Source organism: Bison bison, unplaced genomic scaffold (genome assembly GCF_000754665.1).
Source record: "Bison bison bison isolate TAMUID 2011002044 unplaced genomic scaffold, Bison_UMD1.0 scf7180017864367, whole genome shotgun sequence".
Taxonomy (NCBI): Eukaryota; Metazoa; Chordata; class Mammalia; order Artiodactyla; family Bovidae; genus Bison; species Bison bison.
In genome coordinates, this window is record NW_011494939.1 from 5,744,770 (window position 1) to 5,761,565 (window position 16,796).

General features: G+C 54.6%; 2 protein-coding genes across 2 annotated transcripts in view; one reads left to right on the plus strand and one right to left on the minus strand.

Annotated features, from left to right (window-relative positions):
* VWA5B2 (von Willebrand factor A domain containing 5B2) overlaps positions 1-11,126 on the plus strand; it is an 11,813-nt gene extending 687 nt beyond the window's left edge. Inside the window, exons 2-18 of the mRNA XM_010855712.1 lie at positions 1,907-2,126; positions 2,307-2,464; positions 2,994-3,125; positions 3,355-3,479; positions 3,865-4,020; positions 4,455-4,565; positions 4,880-5,088; positions 5,176-5,287; positions 5,740-5,925; positions 7,018-7,189; positions 7,279-7,592; positions 8,030-8,219; positions 8,322-8,678; positions 9,645-9,782; positions 9,878-9,961; positions 10,035-10,279; positions 10,366-11,126. Coding sequence (XP_010854014.1) covers positions 1,907-2,126; positions 2,307-2,464; positions 2,994-3,125; positions 3,355-3,479; positions 3,865-4,020; positions 4,455-4,565; positions 4,880-5,088; positions 5,176-5,287; positions 5,740-5,925; positions 7,018-7,189; positions 7,279-7,592; positions 8,030-8,219; positions 8,322-8,678; positions 9,645-9,782; positions 9,878-9,961; positions 10,035-10,279; positions 10,366-10,914 — 3,458 coding nt within the window. The 3' untranslated portion in view covers positions 10,915-11,126. The remainder of the gene's footprint in view (positions 1-1,906; positions 2,127-2,306; positions 2,465-2,993; positions 3,126-3,354; positions 3,480-3,864; positions 4,021-4,454; positions 4,566-4,879; positions 5,089-5,175; positions 5,288-5,739; positions 5,926-7,017; positions 7,190-7,278; positions 7,593-8,029; positions 8,220-8,321; positions 8,679-9,644; positions 9,783-9,877; positions 9,962-10,034; positions 10,280-10,365) is intronic.
* Positions 11,127-11,194: 68 nt separating this feature from the next.
* On the minus strand, positions 11,195-16,529 carry ALG3 (ALG3, alpha-1,3- mannosyltransferase). The gene is made up of 9 exons (XM_010855690.1): positions 16,320-16,529; positions 14,361-14,460; positions 14,120-14,267; positions 13,850-14,010; positions 13,247-13,367; positions 12,610-12,815; positions 12,392-12,468; positions 11,660-11,804; positions 11,195-11,516 (listed from the first exon to the last, which is right to left on the minus strand). The coding sequence occupies exons 1-9, from the start codon at positions 16,513-16,515 to the stop codon at positions 11,354-11,356; spliced, it is 1,317 nt and encodes a 438-aa protein (XP_010853992.1). The 5' UTR covers positions 16,516-16,529; the 3' UTR covers positions 11,195-11,353.
* Positions 16,530-16,796: the final 267 nt, after the last annotated feature.

Here is a 16,796-nt window from a genome sequence, read left to right on the forward strand (position 1 = left end):
GGCGCTCCCCGCCCCATCTCCTGAAAGCAGACGCACTGTGCATCCCACCCCTCTGCAAGCAACCGTTCTGCATCCCACGCCTCCCTGTCCCATCCGCCCGCCCCCCTCCCCGTCACTGTTTTTTCATTGATTCACCCTTTCATTCGACCATAGAGGACTGGGCCCCTGACGCTGACCAGGTGCTGGTGGGATGTGAACCAGGCCTGATCCGAGGCTTGCAGCCAGGTGGACAGACACAGCAGGCAGTCCACAAGGCTCTCCCTCCCCTCTGGAGCTTTAGCTCCGGGGCCTGGGACGGGGGTTTTGGTCATCTCCGAGTCCCAACATCTCTCAAAAAAAGTGACACAGAGGGGCTCAGAGAGTGCTGGGGGAGGAGACAGAAGCCCTCCCCTAGGATTCCTGGCTCACACTTCATTCTTTTATTTATTTGTGCATTCACTTGATTCCTGCACATGGGGTTTACCATCTGGGTAAGAAGAGGGACAGAATGCAGTGGTGCTGAGAGTTGGCACAAGCCCAGCAGGTAGTTGGAGGATAAAGGGAGCTCTGGGCTGAGGCCTCAGGAATATTTCAGAGGAGGTGAAGCCAGCATTTGACTGAAAGGAAGGGTGGGATGTATTAGGAAGGTTGAGAGGAGAGAAAAGGCACTCTACTCAGGGGCAACGGTGTAAGCAAAGGTTCAGAAGTAAGTTATACTGGGTAATGGTGATAAAATGCCTCATATTCATAGTGACTCCCGGTTTCAGTCACTGATGTCACCTCCTTTGAATCCAGAGAGGTATGTAATGCAAGTGTTGTTCTCCTTCCCCCTCTAACAGATGACAAGAGAAACAGCAACAGCCTTTTACATATTGGGTGCTTCCCGTATATTGTCTCATTCATTCCTCACCACAGTCATATAATTATGACCCCCATTTTATAAATGAGGAAACCAAGGCTCCTCTAAACAAGACAGTTGCTAAACAAAAGACAGAAGTCACAGAGCAGAGACTCAAAACCTGACACTGTGTTCTCTTCACTGTATCAGGCTGTCCCAAGCCTCAGATGCTGGAGACAGAAGCCCCTTTCTTCCTTCTTACCTCCATTTTTTCCTTTCATTTTTTCCTCCCCTTCATTCATTCAGCAAGTATTTTTCAGAAGAACGGGTAAATGATCATCCTGGGGAAATGAGGCCCAGGAGGGCTGTAAAGGTAGGCTGGGGCCTGACCACATAGGGTCTTGACTTCCACCTTAGACACCTGGCCATCTTCCCTTTAGCAGCATCGATGCTGCCCATGATGTCACCAGTCCCCAGACAGACCCCTTGGTCTAAGTAAAATGGAATACTTGGTATGCAAATGTCCTCTAGCCAGCTTCCAAATAGATTACTGTTCCTGAATTCCTCTTGGGCAGAAAATTCTGGAGCTACAAAAAATAAATAAATAAATAAAATTCTGGAGCCACAGCTAGTGGGCAGTGGGGAGTCCTCAACCCTCAACCATTCATGAGCAGGGTATTTGTGAGCAGGGAGGGTCCCAGGCAATGGGAGATGTCAGTAAGCATTTTTTAGGGAAATGAGGCCTACGGGTTGAACAGGCTGGAGCAGGTAAAGAAAGAGAGGCAGAGGGTATGGGTCCCACAGGACCTTGGAGGTGGTGTGGACATCCCCCTTCTCCTCCTCAGCTCTCCATCAGCAGTGATGTCACTTCTGCCTTTCCTGATGACAGCCAGATCCTCTGCCATCAACTTGCCTCTCCTTCTACTGCCATTCATCTCACGCCTCCATCTTACATCACCAATGCCCAGCATCCTTCCAACCTCACAAAGTTCTCCTTGCCCAAGCTCCCTGACTCTGTGCCTGCTCCCATCCTGTATTCCCCCATCTCCTCTGCTTCCAGCCCCGTCTGATCCCTTTCCTCACTCATAGGTCATCTTGTCTTGGATCTGGCCCAGGCCCGGTCCACGCTGGTGCTGCCCACAGGCCTCATCGCCGCGGCCGGCACCATGACAGTGACCCTGCGGAGCAGCCGGGAGCTGCCCTCCAGGCCTGACGGGGTGCTGCACGTGGCTCTGCCCTCTGTGCTCACCCCTCTGGCCCCGCCAGGCCCACCGGGGCCCCTCAGGCCTCCGGGGCTCTGTGACGACAGGTTGGGCCTATGGTGATTCTCTTCGTCCCTCCCTCGGCTTCTCTGGGTCTAGTGCGGGTGAGGGGGCCTTGGCAGGGTGTCCTGGGGTATTGGCAGGGTGGGGAAGGGCTGAAGCCAGTCAGCCAGAGGGGCTAGGGACCCTGGTAGTGGCCGAGTGACCCTCCTCATGTTCCTTTCCAGCCCCACCAGCTGCTTCGGAGTGAGCAGCCCTCAGGGTGAAGGGCCAGCCTGGGAGGAGTCAGCTGCTCCTCGGGATGTGTTCTTGGGCCCTGCCCGTTGCCCTGCCCCGTACACCTTCTCTTTTGAGATGCTGGTGACTGGGCCGTGCCTGCTGGCAGGTGGGTATCCCTCCCAGTGTAGCCGACTGGGAAACAACTCAAGGCTCAGGGATGGGAGGAACGCAGTACAAAAAAGATGGGGACCTAAGACCTAGGAACCTCTAGTCTCCCATTGGGATCATCCGCTGGCTACTTCCATACAACACTCACACCTGTAGGTTTAAAGATGTCATTTCTTTACATTCCACTCCACTCACCAGTGAGAAGAGCGATGCTTACAATGAGACCAGTCCAAGTGATGAAGTTGAGTTTCCTTGTGCAAAAGGTAGAGGAGGATGTTAAATCAGCAGTTGGTTGATACAGAACTATTTGACCAGCCAGGAACACACCTGGGATTTCCCCTCCCAGTCCGTGAAAGCAGGCAGACCCCACCTTGTCTACCCTATAGATTGGACTCTGAGAGCTGAGCTGAATCAGTCATGATCCTGCCCCCGGGCCCCCATTATTGTCTGGGAAGGTGATATTAGTGCTTTTGGGACTGGCTTAGGATGGCGTGGTCATCACCTCTTCCTGCCTCTACCTCCCTCAGGACTGGAGAGCCCCTCTCATGCTCTTCGGGCTGATGCCCCACCTCATGCCAGCTCTGCAGCCACCATCTGTGTCACACTGGCAGAGGGCCACCGCTGTGACCGGGCCTTGGAGATCCTGCTGCACCCCAGTGGTGAGAGACTGGGGCACACGGTGGGCTAGTGCTGCCTGCTTCAGGACCACCTGGGGAGCATTTTTCAATGATTTCTGGGCCCAAAGCCAAACAATTGAGTCACTGGTGAGGGTGGGCCCGGCAGTGCAGGGAGGCTGAGCCTGCAAAGTGTTCCCAGGATAGTGGGGCTGAGTGCTTGGGGTCTAAAGATGGGAGCTTCTCTGACAGAGCTGTGTCCCCTCCTCCCCAGAGCCGCACCAGCCCCACCTGATGCTGGAGGCCGGCAGTCTGAGCTCAGCAGAGTACGAGGCCCGGGTGAGAGCCCGCCGGGATTTCCAGAGGCTGCTGCGAAGGGACAGTGATGGGGACCGGCAGGTATAATGACCTGGGGTCCTGGCCTCACCTCTGGCTGCATTAATGCAGGAGGAGCAGGGGAGCAGGCTTAGGTTGGGATGGGCAGGAGGCCTCTACTCTCAGTGGGAGCTCTCAGTAGCTGCTACCACTGAGACAGGCTGATGAGTACTATCACAGGAGGCCCACGCAAGTCTCCCTGGAACGTGTCTCAGAGGATGGGGCATAGGACTGACACAGGCAGAGGACAGCCACCTGCTTCTGCCGTTGCCTTTATTCAGATGACGCAAAAGGGTGCCCCATCTGGGTGGATTGCATGGACAAAGGTCCCAGGGCTAGGTCCTGCTGCCAGCCCAGGTGGGAATTTCAGGAAGCCTGGCCCAGGATGACTCAGGGCTCCCATGCTCAGGTGTGCTTCCTGCAGCGACGCTTCCACAAGGATATCCTGCTGAACCCCGTGCTGGTGCTGAGCTTCTGCCCGGACCTGAGCTCCAAGCCCGGACACCTGGGCACAGCTACACGGGAGCTCCTCTTCCTGCTGGATGGCAGTAGTGTGGCACACAAGGCCTGTGGGGCAGGGTGTGGGTGGGCTGGGGGTTGGGTGAGGCAGTGGGTCTAGGTGGGCTGGGGGCTGCCTCTCAAAGACACAACACACACACACACACACACACACACACACACACACACACATACACACACACCTACCTCTCTCCTTCTCATACTCACACACATGTGTTTCTCCCAGATTACAAGACCCACCTCTCATACATAAAGTTTCACTAGGTCACACCCAATCCCAAATCCCAGGGTTCACATGCACCTCTGTGGCCACGTGCCCAAATGTCTCTCACAGGAACTCAGAGTTTCCCTTGCACGCTGGGGTCTCTCTCACAGTCACACACAGGTCCTTGCCCAGATTCTCTCATCTGGCCCCTCATCCCTTGTTGATCTTGATGCCAGTGGGGCCTGCCTCACCTTGCCCTCCCTGGCCCTCCCCAGGATGCCATCGTTTTGGCTGTGAAGTCACTCCCGCCCCAGACGCTCATCAACCTTGCCATGTTTGGCATCTCGGTGCAGCCCCTCTTCCCAGAGAGCCGGCCTTGCAGTGATGTGAGTGTGACCTAGGGATTTGGGGGTCAGTGGAGACATCTCAGGGGCTTCCCAGGTGGCACAGTGGTCAAGAATCCACCTGCGAATGTAAGAGATGCAAGGGACGCGAGTTGGATCTCTGGGTTGAAAAGTACCCTGGAGGAGGAAATGGCAACCCACTCTAATATTCTTGCCTGGGAAATCTCATGGACAGAGGAGCCTGGTGGGCTACAGTCCACAGGGTTCGCAAAGAGTCAGAAACACCTGAGTAACTGGGTGTGCACACACAGAGTCCTCCCAGCCCGCTGTGCCCAGCCCAAGCCTTCTTCCCCCAGGAAGCTGTGCAGCTGATCTGTGAGAGCGTTGAGACGCTACAGGCTGTGGACGGCACCCCGGACGTTTGGGCTGCTCTGGACTGGGCCCTGGGGCAGCCCCAGCAAAGGGCCCACCCTAGGCAGCTTTTCCTGGTCACTGCTGCCTCCCCCATGGCCGCTGTGACCCACCAGACCCTGGAGCTCATGAGGTGGCATAGAGGGGCAGCCAGGTAGGATGGAGTGGGCAGAGCCAGCCTCCTGAGATTGGCCCCCAGAGAGGGCTACTGAGGCCGCAGCTGCTCCCCTTCTCTTGTCAGGTGCTTCTCCTTTGGCTTGGGGCGCGCCTGCCGCCAGCTGCTTCAGGGTCTGTCTGCTCTCAGCCGGGGCCAGGCCTACTTCCTGAGACCTGGGGAGAGGCTGCAGCCCATGGTGAGCTTGAGCCTGGGCCCTGCTCCCTTCTCCTCAGGGTCCTTCTCCCAAGTGGCACTGAGTCTGAAACATCCTGGTCGGGTTGTGAGGTCTCCAGGCACCCTGCTGTGGGGTGCTGCAGGAGGCCAAAGGTGCGGGGGACATGGCCTCTGACTACTCCCCCAATCTTGTCCTAAGTTTTGTCCTGGTACTGAGCCATATCTTTGAAAAGCCTTGCCCCATCCACATGGCACAGGCCAGGAGGACAGTTCACACCAAGCCTTGAGGACTGAACACTCCGTCTCCTTGCTTGTTCCTATCCCCGTTCCTCCCCTTGACCCAGCCTGACCCTGCCCTGCTTGCCTCAGCAAGGCACTGGGTGGATAGCGGCACCAGAAGGGTGGCCTCCCCACTCCACCGGCTGTGTGGCACCTCCTTCTCTCTCACGGGTTCCCTCTGGTCATTCCTCACAGCTGGTGCAGGCCCTGAGGAAAGCACTGGAGCCCGCGCTGAGTGACATCTCTGTGGACTGGTTTGTTCCGGATGCAGTGGAGGCCCTGCTGACACCCCGGGAGATCCCTGCGCTCTATCCTGGGGACCAGCTTCTTGGTTACTGCTCACTCTTCAGGGTGGACAGCTTCCGGTCCCAACCCCCGGGGGTAGGCCTGGGTTGGGGGGCGGTGGGAGGTGGGCCTGGGATGGCTGAAGCCCCTGTGTCTCCTCAAAACCCATTTCCTCTTCCCAGTGCCTCTCTCTGCCAAACTCATCTACTGCTACCCCCTAGACTTCCCCAGGAGGGACCAAACTGGGTCCCTCAAGGTGACTGCAGCCTGCCCCCCTCATAAGATCTCCCACTGAGCTGTCCTACAGAGTGATGCCTGTAGTCACTGAAGCACACAGAGAGCAGCACCAGCATTAGCTTTGAGGTTTTTTTTGAAATCTGATCATTGTTTCACACGGTGCCCTACAAAAAGCAACATCTAGGAGAAGGCAATGGCACCCCACTCCAGTACTCTTACCTGGAGAATCCCATGGACAGAGGAGCCTGGTAGGCTGCAGTCCATGGGGTCGCTGAGAGTCAGACATGACTGAGCGACTTCACTTTCACTTTTCTTGCCTGGAGAATCCCAGGGACGGGGGAGGCTGGTGGACTGCCGTCCATGGGGTCACAGAGTCGGACACGACTGAAGTGACTTAGCAGCAGCAGCAGATTATTTCCTGTAACACTCAGGGCCACACAGAGCATCGTCTTGATGAAATCTCAGATCCCAATTCTTCTGTGTACTGACCATTTGATTTGGGGCAAGTCAGTCAACCTCTCTGAGCCCCTTACACTGACTTTTTTCATAGGGGTGTTTAATTAGAAATTCATGACTTGCACGCTGTTGGTAGGATACTTGACGCAGAGGTGGAGTTGGATAAATGAGTTATTTTTATTAGGAAAAGCTTTATCTTTCTAGAAGAACCAATCATACTAGCTCCTTTTTGACTGGGAGAGCCATAAAATGGACTGTTTGCCTTTCTTTCCTGGCTGCCAGGAAGCTCAGGGCCAAACCTGAAGCCCAGTCATAGCAGCTCTAGTAACGCTCTGGTCAGCATGTATGTTTCCTTTCTTAGTACTGGGTTTTAATTTCTGCTTTATAATCTTTATTGCCTCTTGCAGTGAGCCATCTTAAATCCTGTTTGGAAAAAGATAGAGTGTATAACTATAATCAGCTTCTTTTCCCCTCTCAATGTCTATCCCTCTCCAGGGCCAAGAGCCTGGCTGGCAGAGCTTGGGCGGCTCGGTGTTCCCATCCCCAGAGGAAGCACCATCTGCCACCAGCCCTGGCACTGAGCCCACTGGCACCTCAGAGCCACTGGGAACAGGCACTGTGTCAGCAGAGCTGTCCAGCCCGTGGGTTGCTGGGGACTCAGAGCGGAGTGAGTGCCTGGGGGTGTGTGTGTGTGTTAGAGGGGAAGTGGGTGGTGGAGAGCCCAGGGCTGGGATCTGCTCTACTGCCTCCCCATAGGTACTGATGCTCTGACAGACCCGGTCACGGACCCCGGACCTAATCCCTCTTCTGACACAGCCATATGGCACCGCATCTTCCAGTCCTCGTACATCCGGGAGCAGTATGTGCTCACCCACTGCTCTGCCAGCCCAGAGCCAGGCCCAGGCTCCACAGGCAGCAGCGCATCCCCTGTCTCCCAGGGCCCGGGCTCCCCTGAGGGCAACACTCCCCTGGATCCCCCTTCTCAGCAGGGCTGCCGAAGCCTAGCCTGGGGAGAATCTGCCAGCTCCCGTTCCTGTCCCCTGCCTCCATCTCCACTGGCTCCAGTCAAGGTGAGATTCAACCCACATCCCACCATGTATCCAGCAAACGTTTATTGACCATTGGCTGTATGCCATAGATTGTGCAGTGGTTACTATTAAGTCTACTTGAAAAAACAGATAGGTAATGATGATATATAATGATGATACCATGTGACACATGTTGACAAGCACAGAAGCGTGACATTATGGGGGTTCAGAGTCAAGGTGACTAACCCTGTCTGAGGGAGTCAGGAAAGCAAGAGCCTCCTCTGGAAGAATGGGGCATAGAGTGAGATGACACAGGGAAGGGGGCCAGGGGCCAGAAGGAGCCTGGCCTCACCCCTAAGGGTGGTGAGCAGCCATCTAGGGCTTCAGACAAAAGGGCATGTGGCTACTCATGTATGTATGTCTGATCAGGCCAGGAGCTCTGCACTCCTTGACCAGTGGACTCCACTTCTCATGTGCAGACTGGGGCTTTGAGTGCTGAGGTGCTGGGCCGTCGACGCAGAGTGGCTCTGGCTGGCCGAAGCCTCTCATCCCCCCAAGGCCGGGTGAACCCAGTCCCAGGGTGCCCCCGGCACCCCTCTCTAGGTGTAGCACCCGATGGGCCAGGCCCTGAGCCAGGGCAGCAGCTGGGACAGGGCTTGGATGACTCAGGTAAGGGTTACAGGGGAGCTGGGTTTTGTCACCCAGGAGGCTGTAGGGAGGTGGAGCCCAGGGCACCACGTGGCCCCTGCTCCTACCATTGTTTCTCCCCAGGAAACCTGCTCTCCCCAGCCCCCATGGACTGGGACATGTTGATGGAACCACCCTTCTTGTTCACTTCTGTTCCCCTCAATGGGGAGTTGGCCCCTCCAGCAGTAGCACAGCCTCCCCAAGCTCCACGCTGCCATGTGGTGATCCGGGCCTTGTGTGGGGAGCAGCCCATGTGCTGGGAGGTGGGTGTTGGGTTGGAGACGCTGTGGGGGCCTCAGGATGATGGCTCCCTGCCTCCGTCACCCCCCGAAAGAGATAATGCTTGGGACCAAGCACTCCATCGACTGACAGCAGCTTCTGTGGTTCGGGACAATGAGCAGCTGGCTCTTCGAAGAGGGGGTGAGACCAGGGCTGACCGGGGTGAGTTCCTGGTGGGCGCAATCAGGGCTCAAGGACACTGTTCGGGGCAGAGAGTGGCAGAGGCATAGGTCTGTGTGATCACTCACTGTACCTCACCTTGCTCACAAATGATTTGAGGCAGCTCACCCACATTATCAAGAAAAAAAAAATTAAGCAGGGTAATGTCGGGGGAAGGGATAATAAAAGGAACAGAAAATTAGGTTATATTAAAGATATACACTATGAGGTTATGTACCCTTGCAAGCAGGGGACCCAAAACTGGCCAAGTTTCCTAGCAGCCAACAGAAAGGGAATTTCATCTTGTAATGATTCACAGTGCCCATAATGTAAAAACAAATCTGTCATTTAGGAAGATTATTAAAGTTAAAATGTCAGTTCTTCAGTTGCACTAGCCACGCTTCACATGCTTAGTGGAGACTCTAAGGAATAATACATACTGAATCCTGTGGCTACCACACCGGATCATGCAGATGCAGAATATTTCCATCATTACAGAAAATTCTACAGGGCAGTGCTGAAATGAGGGGATGGAAAAGGCACCACTCATTGCTTCCTCGGGGTTGTGTCCAGAATGTTGCATTTGTGGGTAGCCAAGGAGCCTAGCCTTGCTAATAGAAGGTGGTTGAGCATTTAGCCTAACCGCTTCTTGTCAAAGTTGAGGAGTCTGAGCTGGCCCCAAGAAGGAACTCCGTTCTGTTCAAAAGTGGACAGAGGGCTGGGAATTCCCTGGCGGACCAGTGGTTAGGACTCCACGCTTTCACTGCCAGGGTAAGGTTTGATCTCTGGTTAGGGAAGTAAGATTCCACAAGCCTGAAGGTGCTGCTAAAAAAAGAGAAAAAAAAAGGACAGAGGAAGAAACCATGGCAATATGGGAGTAGAGGTTTTTTTTCTGTGAGCCTCTTTGTAGAGAGTGGGTGGTAGGCGTGCACCCCCTCCCAGCCCACAAGCTGCTGCTTGGTTTCGTAGGTCACGCCCGGAGGTCCTGGCTCCGAGCCCTTCAGACAAGTAAGGTCAGCTCTGCCCCTTCTTGCTTCACCTGTCCTGTAGCTGTGGACGCTACCACCAGGGAGGTCCTACCCTCAGCCCTGCAGGTGCAGAGCTCAGGTAAGCAAAGGGTCTCCCAGGGGACCTCCCAGGAGCCAGTTCTCACCTCACTGGCCACCCTCCCAAACTTCTCCCTATCTTCTGTGCCCATACAGAGCCAGCTGAACCTGCAGGTACTCCTCCTATCTCTCAAAGCCATGTAGATGCAGCTCCTTTCCCCACAGTTGTCCACTCTAAAGGTAACACTCACATTTGAGGAAACGGAGTAGGGAGCAGCAGGCTTAGGGACCACCACCTAATGGCTCCAGTCAGGACTGAAGGAAGGCTCTTTGGCAGGTGGCTGGGACCCAGACCAAACTGGCAACTCCAGTTCTGCTTTGGGGGACCATGCAGCCCCCATAGGAGGGTCTCATCGCCCGCTTCCCCGGCCTCCCTCCCGGATCAGCCTGGGCCGTTGGAAGTCCAGAGGCCCAGACAGCCACAGACCCTGCAGCCCCAACACAGGCCAAGTCAGTGACAGCAACAGTGAAGGCAGTGGCCACGACTACCTGCCCTTGGTGAGGACTCGGGAGGTGGAGGGTGGCGCTGCCAGGGCCAGGGCACTGTCTCAGCTCGCTTCTCCCCCCACCTCCTCTCTCCTCAGGTGCGCTTGCAGGAGGCGCCTGGCTCTTTCCGCCTGGACGCTCTGTTCTGTGCAGCGGTGCGCATCTCGCAGGAGCGCCTGTGCCGCGCCTCGCCCTTTGCTGCACACCGGGCCAGCCTCAGCCCCACTTCGGCCTCCTCTCCCTGGGCACTTCTAGCCCCCAGTGTTGGCCAGGGTGGCAGCGCCACAGCCTCTTGCAGCCCGTCCCCCAGCTCGGGTTCCGAGGGTCCGGGCCAGGTGGACAGTGGGCGGGGATCAGACACTGAGGCCTCAGAGGGGTTGGAAGGGCCTGGTGGCGCTGACCTGCGGGGCCGGACTTGGGCCACGGCTGTGGCGCTTGCGTGGCTGGAGCACCGCTGTGCGGGGGCCTTCGGCGAGTGGGAACTGGCAGCTGCGAAGGCTGACTGTTGGCTGCGGGCGCAGCACCTGCCCGATGGCCTGGACCTGGCCAACCTCAAGGCTGCAGCCCGCGGTCTCTTCCTGCTGCTGCGTCACTGGGACCAGAACCTGCAGCTCCACCTGCTGTGCTACAGCCCCGCAAACATGTGAAGGTCACCCACTGCTCCGGCTGGCATCCCCCCCAACCAACTCAAAGTCACTGCCACCCAGAGCCGGCCTCTCGGTGCTGGGAAGGGGTGGGCTGGCGACAGCCTGTCCCCACTGCTTCTCATTCCCTCCACAGAATTCTCCTGCCCCCACAAAAAGTGCCTGCCTGTGCTCTCTCTCGCCCCTCCCACCCTCTACCCCTTCCCCTCTGAGCTCTGTGCAGTTGCAGCAGAAGGGGAGAGAGCCACAGCCCCCAGATCCTATGCAATAAAGTGCCTCTTGGGACTGTCTTAATGAGTTCTTTATCTGCCACGTGCCTGTCCCTGACAGCTTAGTCCAGGCACCTCCACGGAGGCTGCAGAGGAGACTTGGTTTATTGGGAAGGGCAGAGTCCATCCCCATCTGGGGTCCCAAGAATGGACTGGAAGAGAACAGCTGGGTCTCAGTGGGCTTTCTTGCTGTGCGGGATGGTCTTGGGGAAGGGCTGGGGGCCCAGCCAGAGCTGCAGCAGGATGACTGCATGGCATGCATGCAGAGCAGCAGAGCTGCAAGACGTGGATGGGTATGTGTTCCAGGAGAGCTCGATGAGCCCCAGCACCAGCAACCTAGAAAGAAGGGAGAAGCTCTGGGTCTCATCCTGTCTCTAGACCTGCAGCTCTTCAGCTCCCCACTACCCCTCCACGGTCATGGCCTTGGGATGAGGAGCTTCCCACCCCTGTCCTCCCCCCAGGGTTGTCCCAGCCAGTACCTGAGCAGGTGAGTGAGCCAGCGGGCAGGCGTGGCCCACAGGAGGTAGGGCAGTGTGTGGAAATACCAAACGTAGAACTGGTAGTGAAGGGAGCGGCTGAAGCAGATGCCAATGAAGTTGGAGGTGAAGAGGGTAGAAACAATCTGTAGGCGGTGGTCAAGGCCAAGGGCAGGAGCAGAGGGGTAGGGAGATTTCAAAGCAGGGGGGACAAAAGTTTGGGGGGGGTCTAACAGCACCTGGCTCTGTAGTTCCTAGATACATACTTTTGGGCAAATTTCTGAACCTCTTTGGACCTGTTCCTCAGTCTGTGTGGAGGCAATAAAATCTAGAGGTGTAAGGCTTAGGGAGCCATCATGACTCACTAGCTGTGTGACTTTGGCAAATTACTTAACCTTTTAAAGCCCTAATTTTGTCATCTGTAAAATGAGGATAAAACGGGGTTTCTTGTGAGCTTTAAACATACGTAAAGCTCTTAAGACAGCGCTAAGCAGAGGGTGCCCCCTCATAATGGTAACTCAATGATATTTAGAATTAAGAATAAAACACGCTTAAATATGTACAGTGCTCAGCACAGGGTTTGGTACAGAGTAGGAGTTCTATGAATGGACCCTGTAGCTATTACTGGAACCTCCTTTCCCTCTCCCAGAGCAGCAGCCGTCCAGGGTTAGTTGACCAGGACCCTGTCTGCACCTGGAGAGGGCAAGACTTACCTTCCCATGACTTAAAGGATATGGTTGGGTGTGAGGGGCTGGGGTGGAACCTTCCTTTTGGAGGGATCCTTCAGCAGCGACAGGATACCTTCCCCTGTCCTGGGGAGAAACCATTGAGACAACTTATCAAACCGCCATAGTGGGCCACACGGAGCTCAACGTGTCCCCAAGCAGCCCCTAAGGCCTAGGCCCTTCACTCTTTCCCCCATGTCTGCCCAAGGAACTGCCCCGCTTTCTCACCTGTGCCACCTGCAGAGCGCAAAGAGCAAGAGCACGGTGAGGTGGGCAGTCAACAGTGCCAGGTGGAAGGCACGATGCAGGAAGAGGGCCTCAGGGAGAAAGCGCCAGTTCACTGTCCATCGGAAGAGAAACTGGCGGCCAAGGTCAAAGGAGCGGGATAGGTAGCCGACGGGGTTCTTCAGCAGGAAGGGCAGCCCTAGCACCACCTGAGGATGAGTGTGACATCAGCAGAGCTGCCCAGGCTCAGCCTCAGCCTCATGCTAATCACTGAGGGGAGGGGAGATAGGGTATAGATCCCAGAGGTTCCCTAATTGCCACTAGGAATAGCAAGAAAGCCAGCCCACCCAGTCAGACCAAAATCTTGGGCCAAAAAGGCCAAGGAAGGACATAATAACAGTGCTTTATATTTAAATTCATCTAGTCATAAATGTGCACAGCTAGAACGGTTCTCTGAGACCATCTAATTCAACACCCTTGTTTTATAGCTAAAGAAACCAAAGTCTAGAGGTGATGGCTGTCCAGATCAGAATCAACTCCAAAACTGTCCCCTGGCTTTGAAGATGTCTCAAAAACGAAAGAAGTCCAGACAGAGTGGCCGCCACTTCATCAGAAAGGGGACAGGGTAGGGACGGAATACCTGAAGGACAGCACAGATGCCCAACTTGGGGAGGGCCCCACGGAGGCCAAATTTTGTGAGGAGAAGGAATAGTAATCCAGGGGCGAAGAGCAGCACACTCATCTTCACAGAGACTGCCAGGCTGGAGTGGATAGTGGGGAGGAAGAGTGAAGATCAGCTTCATCAGGGCCATGTACCCCTGACCATCACCACAGCAGCTCCCCGTTCCCTGCCAGCAAGCTCCAGGCAGAGGGTGAGCATTCATACTCAGAACCGCTGGAGGGGTTAAGGCAGCCTGGGAGGAGGCTGGGATAGGGAGCTGAATCATTGTCGCTACACTCAGACTGAGCCACAAATAATATACTGAGTACTTAGTAAGTGCAACTGACCAATTCCAACCACATAAGCAGCCTGGAGGAAACAGGATAGGAAGAGGGTGGTGTGTGTGTAGGCGCCTGGGGATGGAGACTTTCTACACATCCTGGACTCGCAGGATGCGAGTGTGGCCCTTAACTGACCTACACTGTCTGGCCACTCCCTTACTCCTGCTGCTGCAGAAAACTGGGGAGAAAATGATGGAAATACAGAAAATGAAAGAAGGGTCCACAAGGGAGGGGTGTTGACCTGAAACAGCAGCAGCCCCAGCTCCAGCGCTGGGCCAGCAGGAGGTTGACACTGAGGAAGAGCAGCACCATGGCCACTGGATCATTGAAGAGCCGCAGCACAAAGATGGAGTGGACACGATAAGAGGCACAGCACATGAAGAAAAAGACGAAGGGAGGTACCTGAGAGGTGGGCACAGTGGGGGACAAGGTCAGCGTACCAACCCTGAACCGTCCCCACTCCCCAGCCCTCGCAGTTTGGGGGCCCCTATTCCTGGTGGTGAGAACTCACCTTGCAGGTCTGGTGGTAAATCAAGAAGACAAGCAGCAAAGTGGCCAGGTAGAGCACAGCAAAGATGTGCTGGGCCATGCGGATGTCAGCACCTCGGTCAGTGGCATAGTAAAGCCCCATAAAGATGTACACGAAGCCAGCGGGGTACCTGGAAGAGAGGGAACATGAGTCCAGGTCAAGCTACTCAGCCTGGCATCCAGTCAACCCCTCCCATCCTCGCTGAACCTCCGATCCTACTCACACAAGAGGTCCAGTGTCACCTTGCAGTTGAGTGTAGTCATAGGTGCCATTGATGACGCCCTCTACCTCAGCCATGTAGGCTTTCCAGTCAATCTCTGTATCTGCAAAAGGACAGGATGGTGTGGTTACTTTGTGGTCCAGAATTGCTCTGCCTCACTCCATCAAAGCACAGAGTTCCAGCTCATTCTTGGGATTTCTATCATAATCCCTTCTCTAACTGATCTATTCTCTGCATGAACCCAAGTATCTCAAAATCAAACATGTCTGTAATGGAACTCAGAACTTTCCACTCCATATGTGGTCCCCTTCCTGGGTTCCATGAATGGCACCATTAACCTCTCACTTGCCCAAGTCACAAACCTGGGAAACATCCTTGATACTTCTCTTTCATTTCCAACCCTCAGTCACCAAGTCCTGCCTCTTCTTCATCCTAAATATCTGTCTCATCCTTCTCCGCTCAATTTGGGTGTAACAATCTCTGGCCTCAATGGTGCAATAGCTCCCTAATTAGGCTCCCAGCTTCCACTTTCCCTGCACTACATTTTATTGTCCACCCTGCAACCACAGAGCTCATCCTATAATAGAAACATCACATTTCTCTGCTTAAAACCCTTCAGTGATTCCCCAAGGCTCTTAGATAAAGACCAAGTTTTTTTTATTATTCCCATTTTTAGAAGAGAAAATTATGAATTAACAAGGTTAAGTAACTAGCTCAAGATCAGTAAGCTAGGAAGGGAAGAGTTGAGATTGGCACATATGGAGCTCTAAATTCTTTTTCTTGAGCTCTAAATTCTTAATCACCATACTATCTCCTTAACACAGCTTAGAGATTCCTTCATGATGTGAAATCTCATCTCTTAGTACTACCCTCACTTGATTTCTGTGTTCCAACTCTAATTATTTCATTTCTTTAAAGGAAGTAGACTTTCTTTCAATGGGAGCTCTTTGGAACAAGATTCTCTCCTAGACTATAATCTGCCCCCTACCCCTTTCTCTCTTTCCTCAAGGAACTAGCTCTTATTGTTGGAAAAGGACTCTAGGAAGCCTTCTCTGACTCCTCAGGTCTGGCTGAAGTGCCCACCTTTGTCCATTATAGAACTTGGTCTAGTACCATTATGATGAATATAATGTAATGTAATTTTCTGTCAACTTATCTTTGTCCAGGTCCGCATACACAAGTAGGAAATCTGTCTATCTTTTTCACCACTATACCCTTGGCACCTAGTATGGTGTTAGCCATATAATAAGCACTCAGCAAATATGTAGTGAACTAACTGTCTTTAGCAAGTAAGCTTGAAATCCAGTGCTTTCTGCCTGGAAAGGAGTGACCAATAATGCCCAACTGACTGTAACAAAATGCTATCACAGAGAAAACACTTCGAGACCTCAGAATTCAACAGATGAGGAGACTGAGACCCAGCAAGGGATGTAACGTGTCCAAAGCCATAGAGACAAGCAGTTGCTGCTGCTGCTGCTGCTAAGTCGCTTCAGTCGTGTCCGACTCTGTGCGACCCCATAGACGGCCTCCCACCAGGCTCCCCGGTCCCTGGGATTCTCCAGGCAAGAGCACTGGAGTGGGTTGCCATTTCCTTCTCCAATGCATGATACTGAAAAGTGAACGTGAAGTCGCTCAGTGGTGTCCGACTCTTAGCGACCTCATGGACTGCAGCCTACCAGGCTCCTCCGTCCATGGGATTTTCCAAGCAAGAGTACTGGAGTGGGGTGTCACTGCCTTCTCCGGAGACAAGCAGCAGCAGCCATTAATTTAGACCCAGGTTTTATGGGGGAGATTAAGATCGAGTTTGGTTTTCTGTGGAGCAGACTTTGGATTTGGGTAAAAGATACTGGTCTGCAATTGATGGCTGAGTGGATCAGGAGTCTGAGTTCCGAATGTGGGTCCCAGTTTTGATTGGGGGTTCGGTCTCCCTCCCCCTCCTCCCCTCCCCCTCGGCGCACTCACATGCCACCCTGTGAATGACCCAGAAGGTGATGCCCACCTCCGCCAGGCAGAGGCAGGCGGCCACCAGCAGCGTGTAGCGCGGTTCCAGCAGCAGTAGGCGCCGCTCTTGCCAGGCGCCCCCCAGCCACTGCCCGCACAGTCCTGCCGCTCGGGTTGCGGGACCTGCCCGGCCGCGTTTCCGCAGGCCTGCCGCCATCTTGCCGGTGCGCCGCTCTTGTGGGCCCGCTACCCCGGAAGCCCGACTCTTTGGTACTTAGGTTCCGCTCCCAGCGCCACGTGTCCCAACGGACTGAGCGCAGAGTTGTCTGAGTCCTTTTTTACGCCTCGAAAATTTCCTGCTTTCACATCTGTCTTCTCTGATGGACTGCACACTCCATACGAGCAGGAATAGTCTTACTCCTCAGTACATACTTAGCCCTGGGCGCAAAGGCGCTAATGTGAATCGAACGTTTGCCCAGAAAAGTAACGTTACGTTTC

What these genes read in the sequence shown, in the direction of transcription:
- ALG3 (XM_010855690.1), bottom strand. Translation starts at nt 16,515, where the DNA reads ATGGCGGCAGGCCTGCGGAAACGCGGCCGGGCAGGTCCCGCAACCCGA. An exon ending in GGTCATTCACAGGGTGGCAT is followed by an intron (nt 14,461 to 16,319) that starts GTGAGTGCGCCG and finishes GTCCTTTTGCAG; the next exon opens with ATACAGAGATTGACTGGAAA. An exon ending in GGTGACACTGGACCTCTTGT is followed by an intron (nt 14,268 to 14,360) that starts GTGAGTAGGATC and finishes CCTCTCTTCCAG; the next exon opens with GTACCCCGCTGGCTTCGTGT.